Source organism: Lissotriton helveticus, chromosome 1_1 (genome assembly GCF_964261635.1).
Source record: "Lissotriton helveticus chromosome 1_1, aLisHel1.1, whole genome shotgun sequence".
NCBI classification, from domain to species: domain Eukaryota; kingdom Metazoa; phylum Chordata; class Amphibia; order Caudata; family Salamandridae; genus Lissotriton; species Lissotriton helveticus.
In genome coordinates, this window is record NC_136057.1 from 1,916,364,575 (window position 1) to 1,916,384,779 (window position 20,205).

Sequence of the window (20,205 nt, forward strand, 5' to 3'; positions counted from 1 at the left end):
CCCATTGTAGTTGCCAGACGTACCAATGGCAAAGTTAGGCTCTGCATTGATCTTCGCCATCTCAACAACAATATTGTTGTGGATCAATTTCCTCTTCCTCGCATTTCTGAATTGTTATCATCTGTGGGTGGGTCAAAGTTTTTTTCAACCATAGATTTATCAGCTGCCTACCATCAGATAGAACTTGAGGCAAAGAGTAGGGATCTCACAGCATTTATCACCCCATTTGGATGCTTTAGGTTTAATAGAATGCCTTTTGGGTTAGCGTCAGCAGCTGCCATTTTTCAGAGGATTATGCAAGACATTTTAAAGGATTGCAAAGATGCAGTCTGTTTTCAGGATGACACATTGGTGTTCAGTGACAGTAAGGAAAAACACATTTCTTCTTTAGAAAATGTTTTGGGTGCACTTAATCTTCATGGTCTCACCATAAAACATGAGAAATGTAAATTCGGTGTTCATTCAATAAATTATCTAGGCCATGAGTTGTGTGAGGATGGAATCAAACCTAAATCTGAACTTTTGGAAGCCATTAAATCTGCACCACATCCCCAATCTAAAGATGATGTTAGGTAATTCTTAGGGTTAGTGGAATTTTATGCCAAATATGTTCCTAATTTTTCTTGTAGAACATTTAACATCAGACAGTTGATTAAGAACAGAGTTACTTTTGTGTGGTCAGAGGAATGTGAAAAAGAATTTAGTGATGTAAAAGATACTATATGTTCTGCCTCTGCACTTTCTTGCTTTGATCCTTCCTTAAGAAATATTATCACCACTGATGCCAGTTCAAAAGGGCTAGGTGCTGTTTTTACACAAAAGACAAAGGATAGTAAGGAAGTTGTTATTGCACATGCTTCCAGAGCCCTCACTCCATCTGAAGAAAAATATTCCACGATTGAGAGGGAAACTTTAGCATGTGTTTGGGCTTTAGAACACTTCAGAGTGTTTGTCTGGGGTAAGGAATGTACATTGAGGAGTGATCATAAACCTTTGGTACGTTTGCTTACAACTGAAGGTATGTTGAGGGCTTCCGCTCGCATTGCACGAATGTCTATGCGTTTGCAGGATTGTATTTATGAAATACAATATGTACCAGGAAAAGACAATGTATCTGCTGATTTTTTGTCTAGGATGCCTTTGCCTATTCAGGAGGATCTACATAATGAGTGGGATGATTTGCAGATTGCCATGATTCATGATGAAGGTTCTATCTCTATTGACCAAGCTTTGTGGCAGAAGAAATTTGAGGAAGATGAGATTTTAAGTGATGTTGCAGATTGCATTACTGGTGTTTGGCCTGATAGAAAACATATCAACTCAGAACTTAAGAGTTTTTGGGAAGTTAGATCTGAACTTTCATATGTTGATAATATCATTAGAAGAGGTGAACGCTTTGTTCCACCAGAGGGTGTGAGAAAGACCATAGTTCTACAAGGTCATGAGGGTCATAGTGGTATTATCAGGACTAAACAGCAAGTCAAGAAGTTATTTTGGTGGCCAGGCATGGATTTATTTATTGAACGTTTAATCAGAAATTGCGTTATTTGTGCTAATTCTGACAAGTCTTTAACTACACTCAAACCAAATATGGGTGAACATGTTATTCCTGACAATCCATGGGAAACTGTCGCTATGGACATTATGGGTCCTATTGGTTGTGATTCAAAGTACATCATTTCAGCTATTGACATTTTTTCGAAATGGCCTACCATCAAGATTGTTGAGAAAATAGACACTGAGTCTGTTTTATGTTTTTTGGATAGAGTTTTCACTGAAGAAGGTCTACCGATAAGACTCATAACTGACAATGGGGTTCAATTTAATTCCAACAAGGCTAAAGATTACTTCACTAGACTGGCCATAATACATTCCACCACTTCTCTTTATAATCCCAGTGGAAATGGAGTTATAGAAAGATTCAATAGAGTTCTGAAGAGTGCAATACAATCAGTTGGCAATGATGGCAAGAAGTGGGAAGTGGAAGTTTTTAAGAAGGTATGGATGTATAGGACCACTATGAATTCCATGACTGGATATTCTCCTTTTGAGATCATGAGGGGAAGACTTCCCAGAACTAAAGTAAATCCGTCATGGTTAGTTAAGTCAACCTCTTCAAATGTAGATTTAAAAAAAGTTAAGGAAAATCTAGCTCATACTCACAGTGTTAATAAGAAGTACTTTGATTAGAAATTTGGTTCTAAAATTGATCCGAAAGTTGAGGTTGGTATGATGGTCAAAGTAAAGAAACCTTGGAAAGTCAAAAAAGGGGAAAGTTTATTTATGGGTCCTTTTGAGGTCATTGAACTTTTGAAGAATTCAGTAAGATTATCTGATAACAAAGTTTGGAATCTTAACAGGATTGCTATTCTTAAGGCTGATAAAGCAATTTATGAAAAGACTTTTACTCGAAAACATTCAGATTATTCTTATTTGGATGATGACTCATGTGAAAATACAATTTGTGAAGACAATGGTTCAACGTCCAGTTATACTAATGTAGAAGATAATTCTGATTCAAATGTAAATATTCAACTTAATGTTAACAATGATATATACACTAAGCCTGTTGATAACAATGATGTTGTTTTGTAGAAAAGAACGACAAGGAAACCAAAGTGGATGTCTGATTTTATTACTTTTGTCAAAGAGAGATTTGATAATTAATTTATGAATTGTTCTCCAATTTTGTATATATATATTTTGGTTTTTTTTTCTTTTCCATTTTTTTAAATTCTTTCTATTTAGTTTTATAAAGGAGGAAGGTGTGTTGTGTCCTCACATGCTCTTTCTCTCGCGCGTACTCGCGCGTGTTCTCTCTTTCACGCGCCTTATATTTATTTAAATGTAGTCATGGCACGATCTATTTTCATGCCGTTTAACATATGTTTACAGTTTGTCAGTTGATGTATGCTGACAGGTGCCACAGAATGTGTTACTAGTGGTGCTTCCTTTTTATGCGAATAAACCCATCTTATAACCTAATTACGAGTGATCATCTATCCTACACTGCCCCTACTCTGTCCTGCCCCTACACACAAACACTTCCCTACACGACCCCCTGACATTACCCTAAACCCTAAAACACTACCCCACACAAACACTACTACAGTACCCTAAACCCTAAAACAAAATTCCAAGCACGACCCTGTCCCTAACCCTAATTCGCTCCCTACACTTAAACACTACCCTGCACGACCCCAACACTACCCTACACTACACAAACACCACAACACTAACCCCTGCACGACGCTACCCCATTCCCCACTCCTGTAACTACACACAAACACTACCCTACACGACCCACAACACTACTCAAACACAAACCCTACAAAATGAAACAGTCCCTCTTACCTGTATCTCCTTGGTGGGTGCCCGGAGCCGTCAACGCTGCCTCCTCGACTCCCATATTACTACAGATGCGTTGTAATAGCGCATGCGAAGTAATAACATGCGTACTAAAGGCTACACGTTATTACAGCGCATGCGTTGTAACGCATCCGTAGTAATGGTACGCGGTGTAATGACCGCGTACAAAAGGATGTTTCCCGTTCTATGAGTCGGTCACCAATTAGTGTGAGCAGTAAGGGTCGTGTTCCAGGTTACAGGTTGGTGATAGAGAGCTCTGTCACTCAGTAACCTTTTTTAGGTTTGGCTGTGTAGCCCTAAAGTTAAACAATCTATGGTCACTTCAAGAATCAAACATGAGAAAACACTCACAGGTCTCCATAAGACCCGACATGCACCCTTCACAGCAGCCCAAAAGTCTTCTACTAGGCTCCTCTCTTTCACTGAAACAATCTACTGCATTCCAACTGGCTTCGCATCAACTACATGGATAGCTCTAGAAGTAAGCAGTACAAGTAAGACAGCAAATTTCAGTAATAAGGCACTACATTTCACACTCAAAAATACTTTACAAAAAAGCTCACCATTTTTGTTGAAGACGCAGAACTAAGAAACAAATCTTTCTTCCAAATATTTTCAGGTCACCAAGTTAAACAAAAGGTAAACTTGGCAGCTTGTTCTCACGTAACAACATTAACCCTCTTACTAATGAGGTGTTTGCACACCCCTGTGCCACATATTTTGTTTTAATGATGTTAAGGTCTCCAAACACATGTACCTCTCTAGTATTTTGTGCATCCATGAAAAGCTTTTTTACGAGCACATTCTCTACTAAAGAAAGCCACCCTTGACCCACAAGAGCCGAGTAGCTACAGACCGATTTCAAACATACCGTTTTGCTGCGAAGGTTCTGGAAAAGCTTTTGAATAGGCAGTTATCCCAATATTTGTTTGACAATAATCTGCTGGACCATGCGCAATTTGGCTTTTGAGAAGGGCATGGAACTGAAACAGCCCTTCTGACTGCCACAGAAGAACTGAGGTATATTCTGGACGCCGGGGGGAAGGCCGCCTTGATCTTATTAGATCTTTCGGCGGCCTTCGACACAGTAAACCACGATGTACTACTCCGCCGACTCAGTGAGGTGGGAATACACGAATCGGCCCAAACTCTAATTGCATCTTATCTGTCCAATCGGACATTCACGGTGGAGGTAGGAGAGGCTAAATCCAAACCTTTCAGTTCCCCTTGCGGCGTGCCACAGGGGTCGTCGCTAAGTCCCACTTTATTTCATCTTTACGTGGCCCCCCTGGCGGCAATAATAAGGAACCATGGCTTCACGCCAGTTTCCTACGCTGACGACACACAAATTGTAGTGTCAATCTCAAGTAACATCAAAGAGACAGCAGAGAAATTTAAAAAATGCATGCAACACATCTTTACAATGGATGCAGAGTAACTGCTTGAAATTAAACGGGAGCAAAAGCGAAGTAATGCTGTTGGGGACAGACATGCAATCCTGGTCACAGGAATGGTGGCCTGAGGGCCTAGGCCAATGCCCCTTCCCAGTTGATAAGGTCCGAAATGTGGGTATCCTCCTGGACGATAAACTTACGTTCACGGCACAAACAAACAAGCTAGCCTCTTCCGTATGGTTTATTCTTAAAACAATTAGGAAAGTTCTACCCTTTATTCCTCTTGACACACGCAAGACAGTGGTCACAGCACTAGCGCTATCAAGGTTAGACTTTGGAAATGCACTATATGCTGGGATCCAGGTCAAACAATTGGCGACAATGCAGCGTCTTCAAAACGCGGCGGCAAGATTGGTGCTAGACATCCCAAAGTATGAACCAGGGGCACACAGACTGAGGGGCCTACATTGGTTGCCAATTGCCAAAAGAGTTAAATTCAAGTCACTATGCCTGACATACAAGGCACTCCATGGAACAGGCTGTCAGTTCCTGAAAAATCACCTGAAATGGTATGAACCCTCTAGATTCCTGAGATCCAGCCAATTGAAAATGATTCAGGTCCCAAGATTCAAGCAGGTTAGATGGGGCGGGAAAAGCTTCAGACTGCATGCAGCCAGGCTTTGGAACCAGCTCCCAATAGCAATCAAAAACTGCCCCTCCTTGTACTCTTTTAGAAAAGAAATAAAGACTTGGCTGTTCACCACAAGTCTCTGAACCACGTCCCGAGGTAGCAGGGCCTAGGGTCACATAGCACCAAGACGCCCATGGGCATTCACCCGCTTTATAAAACCCAAAATCAAATCAAATCATTCAGAGCAATGTAATGGTGTATCCTCTGCATCAGTGCCACATTGTAACCCAACAATATAGTGCAATAATGTGGAGATGTGTTTTTAATTTTTGTAAACAAATTTGCTTACTATTTTGTTGCATTTCTCAAGTAGACAAGCATAAATTCTAGAATAATAACTAAGAACATGCTTCCCTCAGAGTCTGGTGTTTGGAAATACTAACTGTATACGGTTTTTCCTAGGGTATGTGGTGTGCACAGTCAATGATGTACTATCACAGGGTACCGATCTGTGGAGGGATGAGCTTATGTGGACGGTCAATTTGATGATAGATATCAAGCCCATTACTACTTGGAAAGTATAAACATACGTGCTTTCTAATTCTATGCAACCTAAGGTAGCTATTGGTGTAAGCCTGAGCTCCCTCGCCCTGACTGGCTAGTGGGAGAACTCGCTGAACATGAGGTTTCATATATTCTCAGTACTTTATCCCCAAAAGATAGCAATTCTTTCCAACAGTTCTCGCACTGAAACATATCCTACCCTGAGTGTGGGGGACACAGGACATGTGGGTTTTCATTGGGTTTGGGGTGCCCACAGGCAATAAACTTGGAGCAGTGCATTGAGGAAATGAAGCAAAAAGAAGTGTGGAAGGGAATGGATAAGGAACAATCTTAGCTCCTTCCCTTACAATCTCCACATCCTGGTTAATTTCCACTGTTGGTGGAGCGGGAGCGATGGTCGGAGCTGCTGGGCTGCTCCTCCTATCCTCCATTTTTCCCTACCTACAAAGTAGATCTGGCCAGTGGACAATGCCAAGGAGAAGCTGGAAGCAGGGGCATCTGTTCTTATGTATGTTTGAATTATACACACAAGCACATCAATCACGCTCGCTGGAAGATACACATGGCCACGTCATTTGGGAGTGTGCTGGGTCCCAGAGGGGAACGGACACCACTAAATCGTATTCACGACTAAAAGGATATCACCCCGCATCAGTAGGATAGCAGTGGGTGTACAATTAAAATAAAAAGAAGTGCGGCTCCTGAAGGCACAAATTGATAAGAGAACTATAAACATAATAGGGGCCGATTTTAGCAAACTTTCCAAAACGTAACTTGCCTTGCTGCTTACATAAAGAATTCAAGATGTGCTTAAAGAGCAACCTACTAACTACTGGTGACAGCAGTCAGATGTCATAAACCAGAGCAATGTACCTGTAATTGCTAGCTGGAGGGCTTTTGTCCTGCCAATTACATTTAATAGAGAAATTCCCTTGGCGAAACGGCATTTAGAGCGCAGGCGGAACCACGTGTTCCGTTACCCACAAGCGTTACCACACGTGCCCTAACCACGCATATGCATAGTAAAGGCAGTCAGCGCTCTAGATACAGACTAGATGGGCGGGAGAATGGAAGGAGAAATAGGAAGGATCGGGATGCGGCTTGGTATGTAGGGCTGAAGGCCGAGTGTTCAGGGCATGGGGGGTGGAGGGGGAGGTCGTGGCAGTTTTTAGGGCTGGGGGTCTGTGTTAGGGCTCTGGGCAGGGGGCAGGTAGTTTTTAGAGCTTGGGCCAGGTTTTAGGTCTCAGGGTGGGAGGTTGTGGTAGTATTTAGGGCAGGGAGGTTTGCAGGGCTGGGGGCCGGGTTTTAGGGCTCAGATTGGGGGGGCTGGAATGTGATTTTTAACATGCATATGCCTTTACCAATCATGCCTTTACAACGAAATTTGTGGTAAAGGCATGTGTGATAAAGACGCGGTCATGGTAAAGACCGCGTTCTTAAGGCATGCGAAATAATCACTTGTGTGGTTCCTTCATACGACCATTCCCATGAGATATCCGCGTGAAAAAAAGCACATCTGTGCTCAGGGTAATTTACAGCCTGAAGCACATTTTTTTTGTAAATTGAATACCACCTGCTTTTATACCAGTTAGGCTATCCGCTTTTACCTATTGTTGTTTCCCCTGTTCCCATTCTGTAAAGTGCTCTACCGCCCCACAGAGGGATCAAGTTTGTGATACACAACATTTTATAAATAAATAAATCCAAGCACTACGAGAACTCTGCTCAGGATTCATGTAAGGGGAACTGTGTGGCAATCAGAGGCGGAGGGCAGACAAAGCCTTTCTTTCTGTGACAGGCGAACCGCGCATGAAGTGGCCTGAATGGACTAAGTGTTTTTCAAAATATATATATTTCCACAATTGAAGTTGACACATCAAAAGGAACTTACTCCCATCAGAAAGAAGAAAACTCTTCTGCACACTCTAGGTTCAGAGGAATTAAGAATGTATAATGAAATGGAGAAACAAGTCTGAATAATAGAAGAAACATAGGTGAACCAAACTACTAGTAAGACTGTGGGTCAAGGGGTAATTTAAAAATGCAATTGTCTGAAGTCTATGAGAGATCAATATAACCGTTCTGGCTGTTATTGATACAGAAGTAAAAACGAGTCTGCTCAGTATAAATGTTGTTGAGAAGATAATGAAAAGTGTGTGTTCTGTGGCATTACAGGATATGTCAGTAACGGTCAGAAAAAAGCAGATGAATTCCAATGTGACGTTTAATGTGAAGTGTGTCATAGATGGATCAGATTCTCAGTCAACATGAACTGAAGAAAACAGTGGAATGGAATAAGTGTAGAGCGTGGCTTTTTGGGTTTGAATATAAATAGCAGGAATAAGCAGTATATGAGACGGAAATTGGCAGAATTTCAGTCGCGACTCTCACAGATTATGGTACACTATTTACTATTGTTGATAAGAATGTATGGGCAGATAAGTTTGTATGCATCACTGCAAATGAATAAATGCCTTCAGACATACATCCGTAACGCTTTACTAGGGATCCGACCATTATGCTGGGTTAGAGGACCTTGTCCTTTGAGTTTAAAGGAAGAAAAGAATTAGGGATGTTATATGTAGCAGAGAATGGTCCAGCTGTCCTAGCGTAGAAAGAGCAGAAAGCTGTAGACATCACATTATATCCTAATAGGAAGGAACACGTGTTATTACTAGATTACAAGAGGGATTTTGGAGGGGTTGTGGGCAACGTATGTCCCAATATCTTGCCAGGATCCGTTGGGAAGCTACAAGGATTTTGTCACAACATCATTCTTATGAAGGACTTCACTCAATCTCATAAAGTCAGGAAAATCCCCCTGGGAATCACAGCCAAATAAATAGTGATTGTGTGCGTTTCACCTGGTACGTTTGTGCAGCAATTTGAACTGATTTCCTATTTTTTTGTGCAATTAGACGTAACCACTTTATGTTCACTTTTTGAGGAACAAAAGAAACAAGTACACCCTACTTTGGCTCTTTTGTTTTCACTGTTTCAAACAACTTTTTCCAGTACCAGGAGCTTCACTCACAGAGGAAGAGGAAACTATTATACTATTAATCATATTCTTCCTCCTAACCCCAGAATATGCGCTTTTGAGGGGCACACAGATAACTGTAGACCAGCTTTTTAAAACTCTTGATTATTTATACATTCATAGAAAGCAGTATTTAAAACAATCAATGGCAGATCATAATGGCGGAAAATCATGGGCTGATTTCATGCAGCTCTTAGGACATTTCTTGCAATATTTTTAGATCATTTGATTAATATTTTCACTGATTTACTGGGGAAAGGTACAATACACCTCAGAGATTCTTTCATGAAAATTAATCCATTGTGTTTTTTTAGGTAGAAGTCTACTAGACAGCGCAGCTGTCTGGTTTGCTAACATCATCTTGGGGACATTCAGAAAACTTCCCTGGGAATGAATTCCGCTCATTGCTAACCCTTGGCTTCGTGATTTGTAACTCACATTTGCTAGCTTTCTATGTTCTAGCTCTATTTGTTTTAGGCTGTCCACCTTGAGTTTGTCCCTTCCGTTGCCCAGTCCAATTTACTGTTTTCTTCCACCAGTCCAGCTTTCTGTAAACCGACCTTTAAATCTTGTTCTGAACTTAACACATTTACTGTTCAATCAAAGGCAGAGGTCAAATGTCAGGCTCGGTCTTCGAGGGAGTTTGGGTCCACATGTACGAAATTGTAGGATTGCGATTTCCTAATTGGAAATCGCAATTCGTAATTTAAGAAAATGTAAAAGTTTTCAATAGCGATTCCTAATGGGTCACAAATCGACCTACCTCATGAATATTAATGAGGTAGGTTTCAATTTGCGACCCATTAGGAATCATAGTCATCAAAGGGATGGTGGCCTGCTGGGGTCAGTAGACCACCATGTCTGTGATTGCTTTTAAATAAAGCAATTAAAGTTTAAGAGTAGGCTGTGGTCCGTGAGATCACTGCCTGCTTTTGAAAAATGTTTTACCAACCATTCTCAATGGGAACCTGGTCCCTTGGGGACCCCCCTCCCAATTGCGAATAGGTTACCACCATTTTTCAAATAGCAGTAATTTGTGAATGTTTTGCAACCGCATTTGAATTGCAAAACATTCATACATACCACGGTGATGCAATAATAAGCACGCCTGTTCATAATACGGAACCACAAAATACCCACATTGCGATTTGGTAACAAGTTAGTGAATCGCTATTTGGGATTTGTACATGCCAAAATGCAATTTTGCTGTTGCAAACGACGACAACAAAAATGGTTCGTACATGTGATCCTTTGTGTTTACTTTTCTTTCTCTGACTTCAAAGCGAGAAGACTTATAATCAGGCATACTACTGGGGTGTACTTGAGAAATGCTGTGTGATACTTTTTTTTCTAGCACACTACAACATTTAAATGTCTGAATAAACTGCAGATATTTCAGAAAATATCAGAATTCGAAAAGCAGAATGAAGCCCATTTTTTTGGTAATTCTGAAGTTTGGTCGAAACAAATATTTTAATCCGATCAGAACAAATCAATACATTATGTGATGACATTTCTCCATATTATCAGTGGTCGACCTTAAAGCTGGGGAATTGTGTTCGAGTCTCAGCAGGGATACTCAACATTCTGTGATTCTGGGCAAATCACGTAATCTACCCTTACCTAATAATATGAATGTGTTTGTCTGTAACGTAACTACTCATGTAAAGCGCTCCGATACCTTCGGGTCTAGTTTGCACTAAATAAAACTCCTGGAAAAAAAAAATAATGTCCGTGCAAATGTAATGGTCATTTCAATTGAAGATGTGTTATCCGAATTTACAGTACGCTACCGCACCATGCATACTTCACTTTAGCCCATTACACTGTACTCTGCATCTCCACGTCACTGCAATCTACTCTGAACCATTCCACACTATGCCACTCCACTCCACACTGTCAGAACCCTCTACTCTACAGCACTCCACTCTATGTCTCTCTATTCTACAGCACTGCACTCTTCACAAATGCACTCTACACCACTTCAGTCTATGACACTCTACTTTCCAACACTTCACTCTATGCCGCTACACTCCACTCTAATCTACACGGCACTTTACTATGCACCACTCCACTCCGAAACAATCTGCTGTACACCATTTTACTCTGTGCCACTGCAGCCTACACCAACTTACTCAAAACCCCCACTATACTGTACTCTGCAATACTTTATGCCACTGCACTCTACGCCATTGTTCTCTATGTGACTCTATTCTACAATCAATCAATCAATCAATCAAGAGTATTTGTACAGTGCGCTACTCATCCGCTAGGGTCTCAAGGCGCTGTGGGGGGGGGGGGGGCTGCTCCTGCTCGAAAAGCCAGGTCTTGAGTTGCTTCCTGAAGGAGAGATGGTCCTGGGTGAGTCGTAGGTGGGTGGGGAGGGTGTTCCAGGTCTTGGCCGCCAGGTAGGTGAAGGATCTTCCTCCGGTGGTGGTTCTGCGGATCCGTGGGACGGTGGCGAGGCTGGCGGAGCAGAGCTGGCGGGTTGGCGTGTAGAACGTGAGGCGGTTGTTGAGGTATTCGGGGCCCAAGTTGTGGAGAGCCTTGTGTGCGTGGGTGAGGAGTCTGAACGTGATCCTCAGGTGAGCGGAGATGTGGCTGTGTCGGGGGATATCCAAGACGAGTCGTGCTGAGGCGTTCTGGATGCGCTGGAGTCTTTTCTGTAGTTTGGCGGTGGTCCAAGCTTAGAGGGCGTTCCCGTAGTCCAGACTGCTGGTGACGAGGGCCTGGGTGACCGTTTTCCTGTTTCCAGTGGGGATCCAGCGGAAGATCCTATTGAGCAGACTGATTGTGTTGAAGTAGGAGGAGGTAACGACATTAACTTGCCGGGCCATCGTGAGGGAGGAGTCAAGAATGAAGTCCAGGTTGCGTGCGTGGGCCGTGGGCTTGGGTGGGGGGCCCAGAGCAGGGGGCCGCCAGGAGTCGTCCCAGGCGGAGATGGATGGGTCGAGGATGAGGACTTCCGTCTTGTCTGAGTTCAGTTTCAGGCGGCAGAGCTTCATCCAGTCTGCAAAGTCTTTCATTCCGTCCTGGAAGCTGGCTCTGGCGGAGTCGTTGGTGAGGGAGAGGATCAGTTGGGTATCGTCGGCGTAGGAGATGATGTTGAGGTTGTGCTTGCGTGCGATGGCTGCGAGGGGGTCATGTAGACGTTGAAGAGGGTGGGGCTGAGCGAGGAGCCTTGAGGTACGCTGCAGATGATCTTGGTGGCTTCTGCGAGGAAGGGCGGGAGACGGACTCTTTGGGTTCTGTCAGAGAGGAAGGAGGTGATCCATTCCAGGGCCTTTCCTTGGATCCCGGCGTGGCGGAGGCGGGTTGTCAGGGTGCGGTGGCAGACCGTGTCGAAAGCAGCCGAAAGGTCGAGCAGGATGAGGGCGGCGGTTTCTTCGTTGTCCAGCAGGGTCCGGATGTCGTCGGTCGCCGCGATGAGGGCGGTCTCGGTGCTGTGGTTCGCTCGGAATCCGGACTGCGATGGGTCAAGGGAGCCGTTCGTCTCCAGGAAGGCTGTCAGCTGTTTGTTGACGGTTTTCTCGATGACTTTTGCAGGGAAGGGGAGGAGCGAGATGGGGCGGAAGTTCTTGAGGTCTGAGGGGTCTGTGGTGGGTTTCTTCAGGAGGGTGCTGATCTCTGCGTGCTTCCAGCTCTCCGGGAAGGTGGCGGATATGAAGGAGTTGTTGATGATGTCCCGAGGTATGGGTGCGATGATGGAGACGGCTTTGTTGTAGAAGTGGTGTGGGCAGGTATCGGCTGGGGAGCCCGAGTGGATGGTGTTCATCGTGTGGGTGGTATCTTCCGTGCTGACCTGAGTCCAGGCGCACATGGTGGTGGTGGGGGGTGTAGGTTCGGTGGTGGGGTACGTGTTCTGAGCGCCGAAGCGGTCTTGTATGTCGACGATCTTACGGTGAAAAAAGGTTGCCAGAGAGTTGCAGAGGTCTTGAGAAGGAGTGATGTCGTTGTCGCTGGCGTTGGGGTTGGAGAGCTCTTTCACGACGTTGAAGAGTTCCTTGCTGTTGTGGGTGTTGTTGTCCAGTCGTTCTCTGAAGGATGACCTTTTGGTGGTGCGGATCAGCTGGTGGTGTTTGCGGGTGGCGTACTTGAGGGCTGTTATGTTATCCGTAGACTGGTTGTGGCGCCAGGCTTTCTCGAGGTCACGGCAGGATTTCTTGGAGTCTTTGAGATCTTTTGTGAACCACGCGGCTTTCTTGCTGTTGAGGTTGCTGGGAGGGTTTTTCAGTGGAGCAAGGGTGTCGGCGCAGTCTGTGATCCACTGTGTGAGGTTGCGGGCTCCTTCGTTGGGGTCCGTGGTGTTGGTGGGAGGGTTTAGGCGCAAGGAGGTGGTGAGTTGGTCGGTGGTGATCTTGCTCCAGCATCTTCGGGGGGTTTGTTGAGGGCGGTGGTGGGTCGTTATTTTCCTGAAGTTGAAGTGAACGCAGCTGTGGTCGGTCCAGTGGAGCTCGGTGGTGTGGCTGAAGGAGATGTGGTTGCTGGAGGAGAGGACAGGGTCGAGCGTGTGGCCGGCGTAATGGGTGGGGGTGTTGACCAGTTGCTTGACTCCGAGGTTGGCGAGGTTGTCTAGTAGGGCGGTGGTGTTGTTGTCTTGGTCGTTCTCCAGGTGGAAGTTGAGGTCTCCTAGGAGGATGTAGTCAGGGGAGGCGAGGGCGAGCGGGCTGATGAAGTCTGCGATGGCCTCGCTGAAGTGTGAGCGTGGTCCCGGGGGTCTGTAGATGAGGGTTCCTCTGAGGGTGGTCTTGGGGTCTGTGTGAATCCGGATGTGCAGGTCCTCTGCGGTGGTGAGGGTGTCGTCGGTGTTGGTCGTGATGCGGATAGTGTTTCTGTGGGCGATGGTAATGCCTCCTCCGGTCTGGTTGACGTGGTCCCTCCGGATGATCTTGTAGCCGTACGGGATGGCAATGGCGATGTCGGGGGCTGAGGAGGCGTTCATCCAGGTTTCTGTGAAGAAGGCGACGTCTGGTGCCATTTTGTCCAGGAGGTCCCATAGTTCGACGGCGTGCCTGTGGATGGAGCGGGTGTTGAGCAGGATGCACTTGAGGTGGTTGTTGTTGACGGCTGTTTTGGCTGGCGCGGTGCAGGACAGAGTGCTGGTGAAGTAGCAGGCGTGGCAGGTGAAGGCTCTGTGGGTGCGTTTCGGGGTGGCTTGGTAGCAGGCTGGATGTCGGCCGGTGTTGAGTGCGTGGAGGGTGGCGGTGTCGTAGCTCAGTCGGGTAGGCTGGCTCTGGCGGGGTCCAGGGGATCTGGTGCTGGGCGCGGTCCAGGCGTGGACGGGCATAGACGGGCTTGCCTTTGGCACGCAATCAGCACACCCGCTGCGCGTGGCCGCTGCGCGTACGCGCGGTCCCCGCCATTTATGGCGAAGTGGGAGGGAGGAGCAGCTGGGAGGCGGGAGCGGGGCGGCGAATGAGGAGCGGGAGACAGAAGAGGGGTGCGGGGCCGCAGGAGAGCAGCGGCGGGGAGCAGAGGGGGGGGAAGAGAGGGAAAGCGGAGCGGGGGAGAGCGAGGGCAAGCCTGGGCAAGCCTGGAGATCGGGGCAAGCCTGGAGAGCGAGGGCAAGCCTGGAGAGCAGGGGCCCTAAGGAGAGGCGGCAGCAAGAGGGCCAAGCAGGCAGCAGCAGCAGAATCCGGGCACACGGGGGCCGTGCGGTAGTGGAGTGACCGGGTCAAGGGTCACTGCAAGGGTCACTCCACTACACAGCTATACTCTACTCTGCACCACTGTACGTCACACCAATGCACACCACTACTATACACCACTGCACTCCATGACAGTCTCGTCTGCAACACTGCATTCTCTGTCGCTGAACTCTATGCCACTCTGCTCTATGTCACTGCACTCTACACCATTTTACTCTCACCATTCCACTATACACGACTCTCCACCACTCCACGTCACTTCACTCTACACCACTTTACTCTGCAACACTGTGCTCACCGCCACTGAACTGTATGTCCCTCTTCTCTGCACTCTATGGCACAGCACTCTATGCCAATGCTCTGTACACCACTACGGTCTATGCCACTCTACATGGCTCCACTCGATGCCACTGCCCGCTACACCATTCTACTCTAAGTCATTCTAATCTACTCAGCGCCACTGCACTCTACCCTTCACCACTCCACGCCACTGAACTCTACATCACTCTTCTCTGCATCAATGTAATCGAAGCCACTGCACTCTCCAATACTGAACTCTGTTACCGAATTCTACGCCACTCTTCTCTGCATCACTGCACTCTACTCTGCACCACTCTACGCCACTAAACTCTATGTGACTCTACTCTGATCCACTCTATGCCATGCCACTCTGCGTCACTGCATTCTACCCTGTGGCACTCCACTCTATTCCATGCCCCTGCACTCCATACCACTTTACTCAAAACTAATATACGCTATGCCACGGCAATCTATACCAATCTACTCTGCACCACTGTACTGTATGCCACTATACTCTACTCTGCAACACCCTACGCCACTGCACTCTACACCATTGCACTCTCCGCCACTACTCTGCACCACTGTACTCTACCCCACTCTAAGCCAATGCACTCTACTCCACTCTGCACCACTGACCTCTATGCCACTCCACTCTACCTTGCACCACTTCACACTATTCTGAAACAATCTACTCTACGCCACTGCACTCTACACCACTCTGCACCACTGCACTCTATGCTACACCACTATACTCAAACCCAATGAACTCTATGCAAACTACTCTGCACCCTACACAATTATGCTCCACTCTCCAACACTCTATGCCACTGCACACTATGCCTTTCTACTCTGCAAGACTGCACTCTCCGCTACTGAACTCAATGCCACTTTACACTGAACTCTACACCATTGCACTCTACATCACTGCACTCTACAGCACTCTATTCTCCTCTGCCCCACCCTACTCTACGCAATTATACTCTATGCCACTGCATTCTACTCTGCCCCACTCAGCTCTACGCCAACCTACTCTATATCATTACACTCTGTATCACTCCATGCCTCTCTAATCTATTCTGCACCACTGCACTCAACACCCCTCTACTCTACACCCTAACTTGCACGGATCCACTCTATGTCACTTCAATCTACTCTGAAAAAAATCTACTCTAAGGCACTTCACTCTACGCCAAACCACTCTGCACCACTGTACAACACACCACTTCACTCTAGGCCACTACTCCATTCTACGATACTGCACTCTATGATGCTCTCCTCAAATAAACTCCACTCTACTACACTTTATGCCATTCCACTCTACGCCACTGTACTCTACTCTATGTCACTCTACAACACTACTACACTATGCAACTCCTGCTATGTCAACCCATGCCACTTTACTCCACTCTATTCTACGACACACTACTCCACTCTACTTCACTGTTTCTCTACTCTATGCCACTCCACTTGATTCTACAACACTCTTCTCCATGTAATTCCACTCCCCTGCATACTATGCCAATCAATGCCAATCTACTCTTCTCTACCACTCTACGCAACACACTCTACACCACTCTGCAACACTATGCCACTCCATTCTGACAGCCTGCTCCACTCTATGCCACTCCACTCTACTCCATTCTGACAGCCTACTCCACTCTACAAAGCTCTACTACCTTTACGACACTCGACATCACTGCATGACACTCCACACCAATCATCTCTACACTACTCCATAACCCTCCACTCTACTTTACGACGCTCCACTCCGCTCTATATCACTCTCCTTTACCTCAATAACTTTTAGCCATGCTGAACAGCAGCCCCACTGGTGTACAACATGGCTAAAACATATTGGCAAAGCCAATAGCCCTTGCATAAGCGAGACTCATTTGCTTTGCTAATGCTGGTTATGAAAGCGTTTTGATCAGTAGCCAGGAATGCAATAGATTAGCTCTGCTTTTCTTTATCTTTTAGAGGAGTCATTTTGCAAAGCATGCCAAAGTCACTCTCTGTAGTTATATCTGATCTGTTGTGCAAAATGAAGAAAAGTAAAACAAAAAACAGAGGAACCACCCCCGCTTACTAACCATTTCCTAGTTACAAAACATTTCTATGCTTAGTCAGGATTAATGTTCTACCCTTTCCTACTTCTTCCTCCCAAGCATGGTATTTGCGCGTTGTTTTGAGTAGATTCTTACCCACACTGGTTGGTTTCAGGAACGAAGGACTTATGGCACAGATGGCATCAGCTTGGATTGTTGCTGCATGACGAGCCTGGAAAGAAAATAAGTCAGCAATTCAATCAAGGCCCCCTTTGATGCACTAACACGAGAGAACAAGCATTAGGACTTAAAGACCTGTTGGCTCTGCCTGTGTCTTTTCCTCATGCTGTACAGCTTCAAAGCAGATGCTGTACAGCTTATAGAACATATTAAAAAAAAATACAAAAATAAGCACAATGATGTGGCCCCTGAGCCATGTCCTTTTTTAGGCATGTACATATGTCAAACACTCATATTCGCACCAACAAAATGACAGACAGCGGCTGCGTTGTTGCATTTTTTTTTAAACAAGGTTATTTGGGCTGGATTTGAGCTAGGTACGGAGGAATTAGAGAAGCACACAGGCGAGAGAAAGAAACAGAGTGAAAGCAGGGGAATAACATGAATGAGTGGGAGTGGAGAGCAACATGGAGGATAGCAGGAAAGGAACAGAAGCGTACAAACAATTTACAAATGAGAGCAACACTGGGGGCGGTCACACAAGGACAAATTAAAAATGAGCGAGACTACTGGAATAATGTAGTAATCATGTCCCACGCAGTAGATGATGTTAAGATGTTTATTAGAAGATATGCAGATAAGATGGTAAAGCAGCCCCACCAGGAGCATCCAGCATGATGCTCAGCCCAATGTCAACTGTAGACCTCAGACCACTGAGACCCAACATTCTCTTGTGCATCATAGCTGCAACACTCTACAAGCTGGACTGGTAGTGGAGAAAGCATGTATACATAAACAAGATGCAAGAATACTACATCATCCCCTCTCTTCCACAATGAAAACAAAAAGGAGAAAACGCTAGTCAGAAAGAACCAAAGAAAAATACTACATTATCCCCTTTCTTCCACAAGGAAAAATAAAAAGGAGAGAACACTGGTCATGAAGAACCAAAGAATGAAAAACACACAGAAGAACATACCCATCCTCCTTTCCACAATTAACAAGAGAAAAACAGAAACCGAACAAAAGGAAACAACAAAGAGGAAAACTAAGCTTGAAGATACCGATGACTAACCGACAGACACACCTACTGGCCAGAACAGGCATGCAAGAAGGAAAGACATAGTACAAGAACAAATATACGAAATAGTTCAACTCTCATGAATGTACAATAAATAAACCTCATCACGAGAGCGAACAATTTAAAAACATGAGAAAATGGATAAAATTAAAACAACAAAAGATGTCAACATTACCCATCTTCCCACCAGAAAGATAATATAACAAAATAGATAGAAACTTTTCCAAATTCTTGACCCAAAAAAACGAGGGCCTCTAGCACAAAACCTGCCTCTAAAACAAAAGACAGTAAATGTAAGAATAAGGAGAATGGGACTGTAACCCAAATCCTGCCTCTAAAATAAGGGACGGAAAGTGTAAGACAAAAGATAAAGGGACTTCAACCCAAATCCTACCTCTCAAGCAAAAGAACTAGAATGTGAAACTAAGGATAGTGGGACTTTAACCCAAATCCTGCCTCTCAAACAAAATATGCTGAATGTAAAACTGAGGATAATGGGACTCTAACCCAAGACCTGCCCCAACAAGGGACGGTGAAGATGATTCCCATATAGAGAACCTCCATTTAAAACTGAGTATATGGGACTCAAACCCATTACAAAAAACGAAGGTGGGACTAACCCCCTTAAACACTGAGTGTATGGGACTAACAACCAATACTAATTACATAGGTGGGACTTGAACCCCCTAGATACATACAAAATAAATCGTGCTATACTTGAGCACACGCAAAAGGTAACATGAGAGTGATACGTAAGAAAGGCTAAAGCTGCTAGACATACCAAACTAAAGGGAATGAAATCAGTGAAAAGGTGTGCACTACCTCAACTGAAAGAATATAATAAATGTAAGGAAACCAGCTCCTAAACAATAAATCCCCCAAGTACAAGTCCTAGCGCCAAGAAAATACTAGCCAAAAAAACGAACTAAACATCATTAAAACTCTCACTAAGCACAGCACAAGTAACAACTGACTCAGTGCGCTTACAATGTACCTGAAGAATTACGTATGGCACTCATAACAGCAAGAAAACATTAGAAGTAACTCAGGTGCCAAAAAAACAAAGCAATAAGTAAACTGTATGCAAAACATTAAAACCTATTTAGGAAAAACCATATTATAAAATAAATAAAAGCATATGAGCATTTTACATGGTACAGTAAAAATAGAAATAAGTACTCATTATAATCTGACAGTAAAACAACAAAATGTCGAAGTAATGTGAAGAAACTGTTCCACATGAAGTAAAAATGTCATGGTGAGCGGTGTCTCACCCGATCTCAAACGGAGACAAAGCATTTCCAGAGTATATCTTGTAAGTAATTTTTAGTCAACAGACACGAACCAAAGTACCTGTGGAGAATCATTTCTACGATCCAATGCAGAAGAAGAAGAAGACCTAACAGGAAAAGCAAAATGAGTCTTGGTGTGTAGCCACTGCACCGGAATGATCAAATAGTTAATAAAGTGCAGGGCTCGAGAATAAATTGAAATTGCTGTCAACGTCGTGCCGGTAACCAAGGATACTTAATATGGCGGCTTGCGTGTGTGATGACATTCACCCCCTTTTCTGAATCATTTTTTCCACCACAAGCGTGGAAGGGTATACTCAGATGTGAGTCCCTTGCTCATTGCACCATCAGGATTCAAGCAAGCCGGGCCGAAGACGCCTGAAATGGCAGAAACCGGTCCCCGGAAGCTTGTTTCCTTCCCAGTACAAGAATTGGCTTGGTAGTTTGGTTTGCCCTGTTCCCATCATGCACTGGGACAGGAACAGACTAATTTGCATATAGCCAAGTTCTGAGCTGGGATGGTGCAGTGAGCTAAAAAACGGTGATGGATCAAGCCCTGATCTTTGGACTGGGTAAGAGTGGTCTGCTTAATTCAGGCACTCTGTTCATCACCACCCCCTTTTCTGAATCATTTTGTCCACCACAAGCGTGGAAGGGTATA

The 20,205-nt window shown here is 44.9% G+C and overlaps 1 protein-coding gene across 2 annotated transcripts in view; it reads right to left on the reverse strand.

Moving 5' to 3' along the window:
• NPL (N-acetylneuraminate pyruvate lyase) overlaps positions 1-20,205 on the reverse strand; it is a 197,236-nt gene that overhangs the window by 39,136 nt on the left and 137,895 nt on the right. For both annotated transcript variants that reach the window (XM_078643292.1, XM_078643298.1), the window contains one exon: positions 17,148-17,223. In XM_078643292.1, coding sequence (XP_078499418.1) covers positions 17,148-17,223 — 76 coding nt within the window. The remainder of the gene's footprint in view (positions 1-17,147; positions 17,224-20,205) is intronic.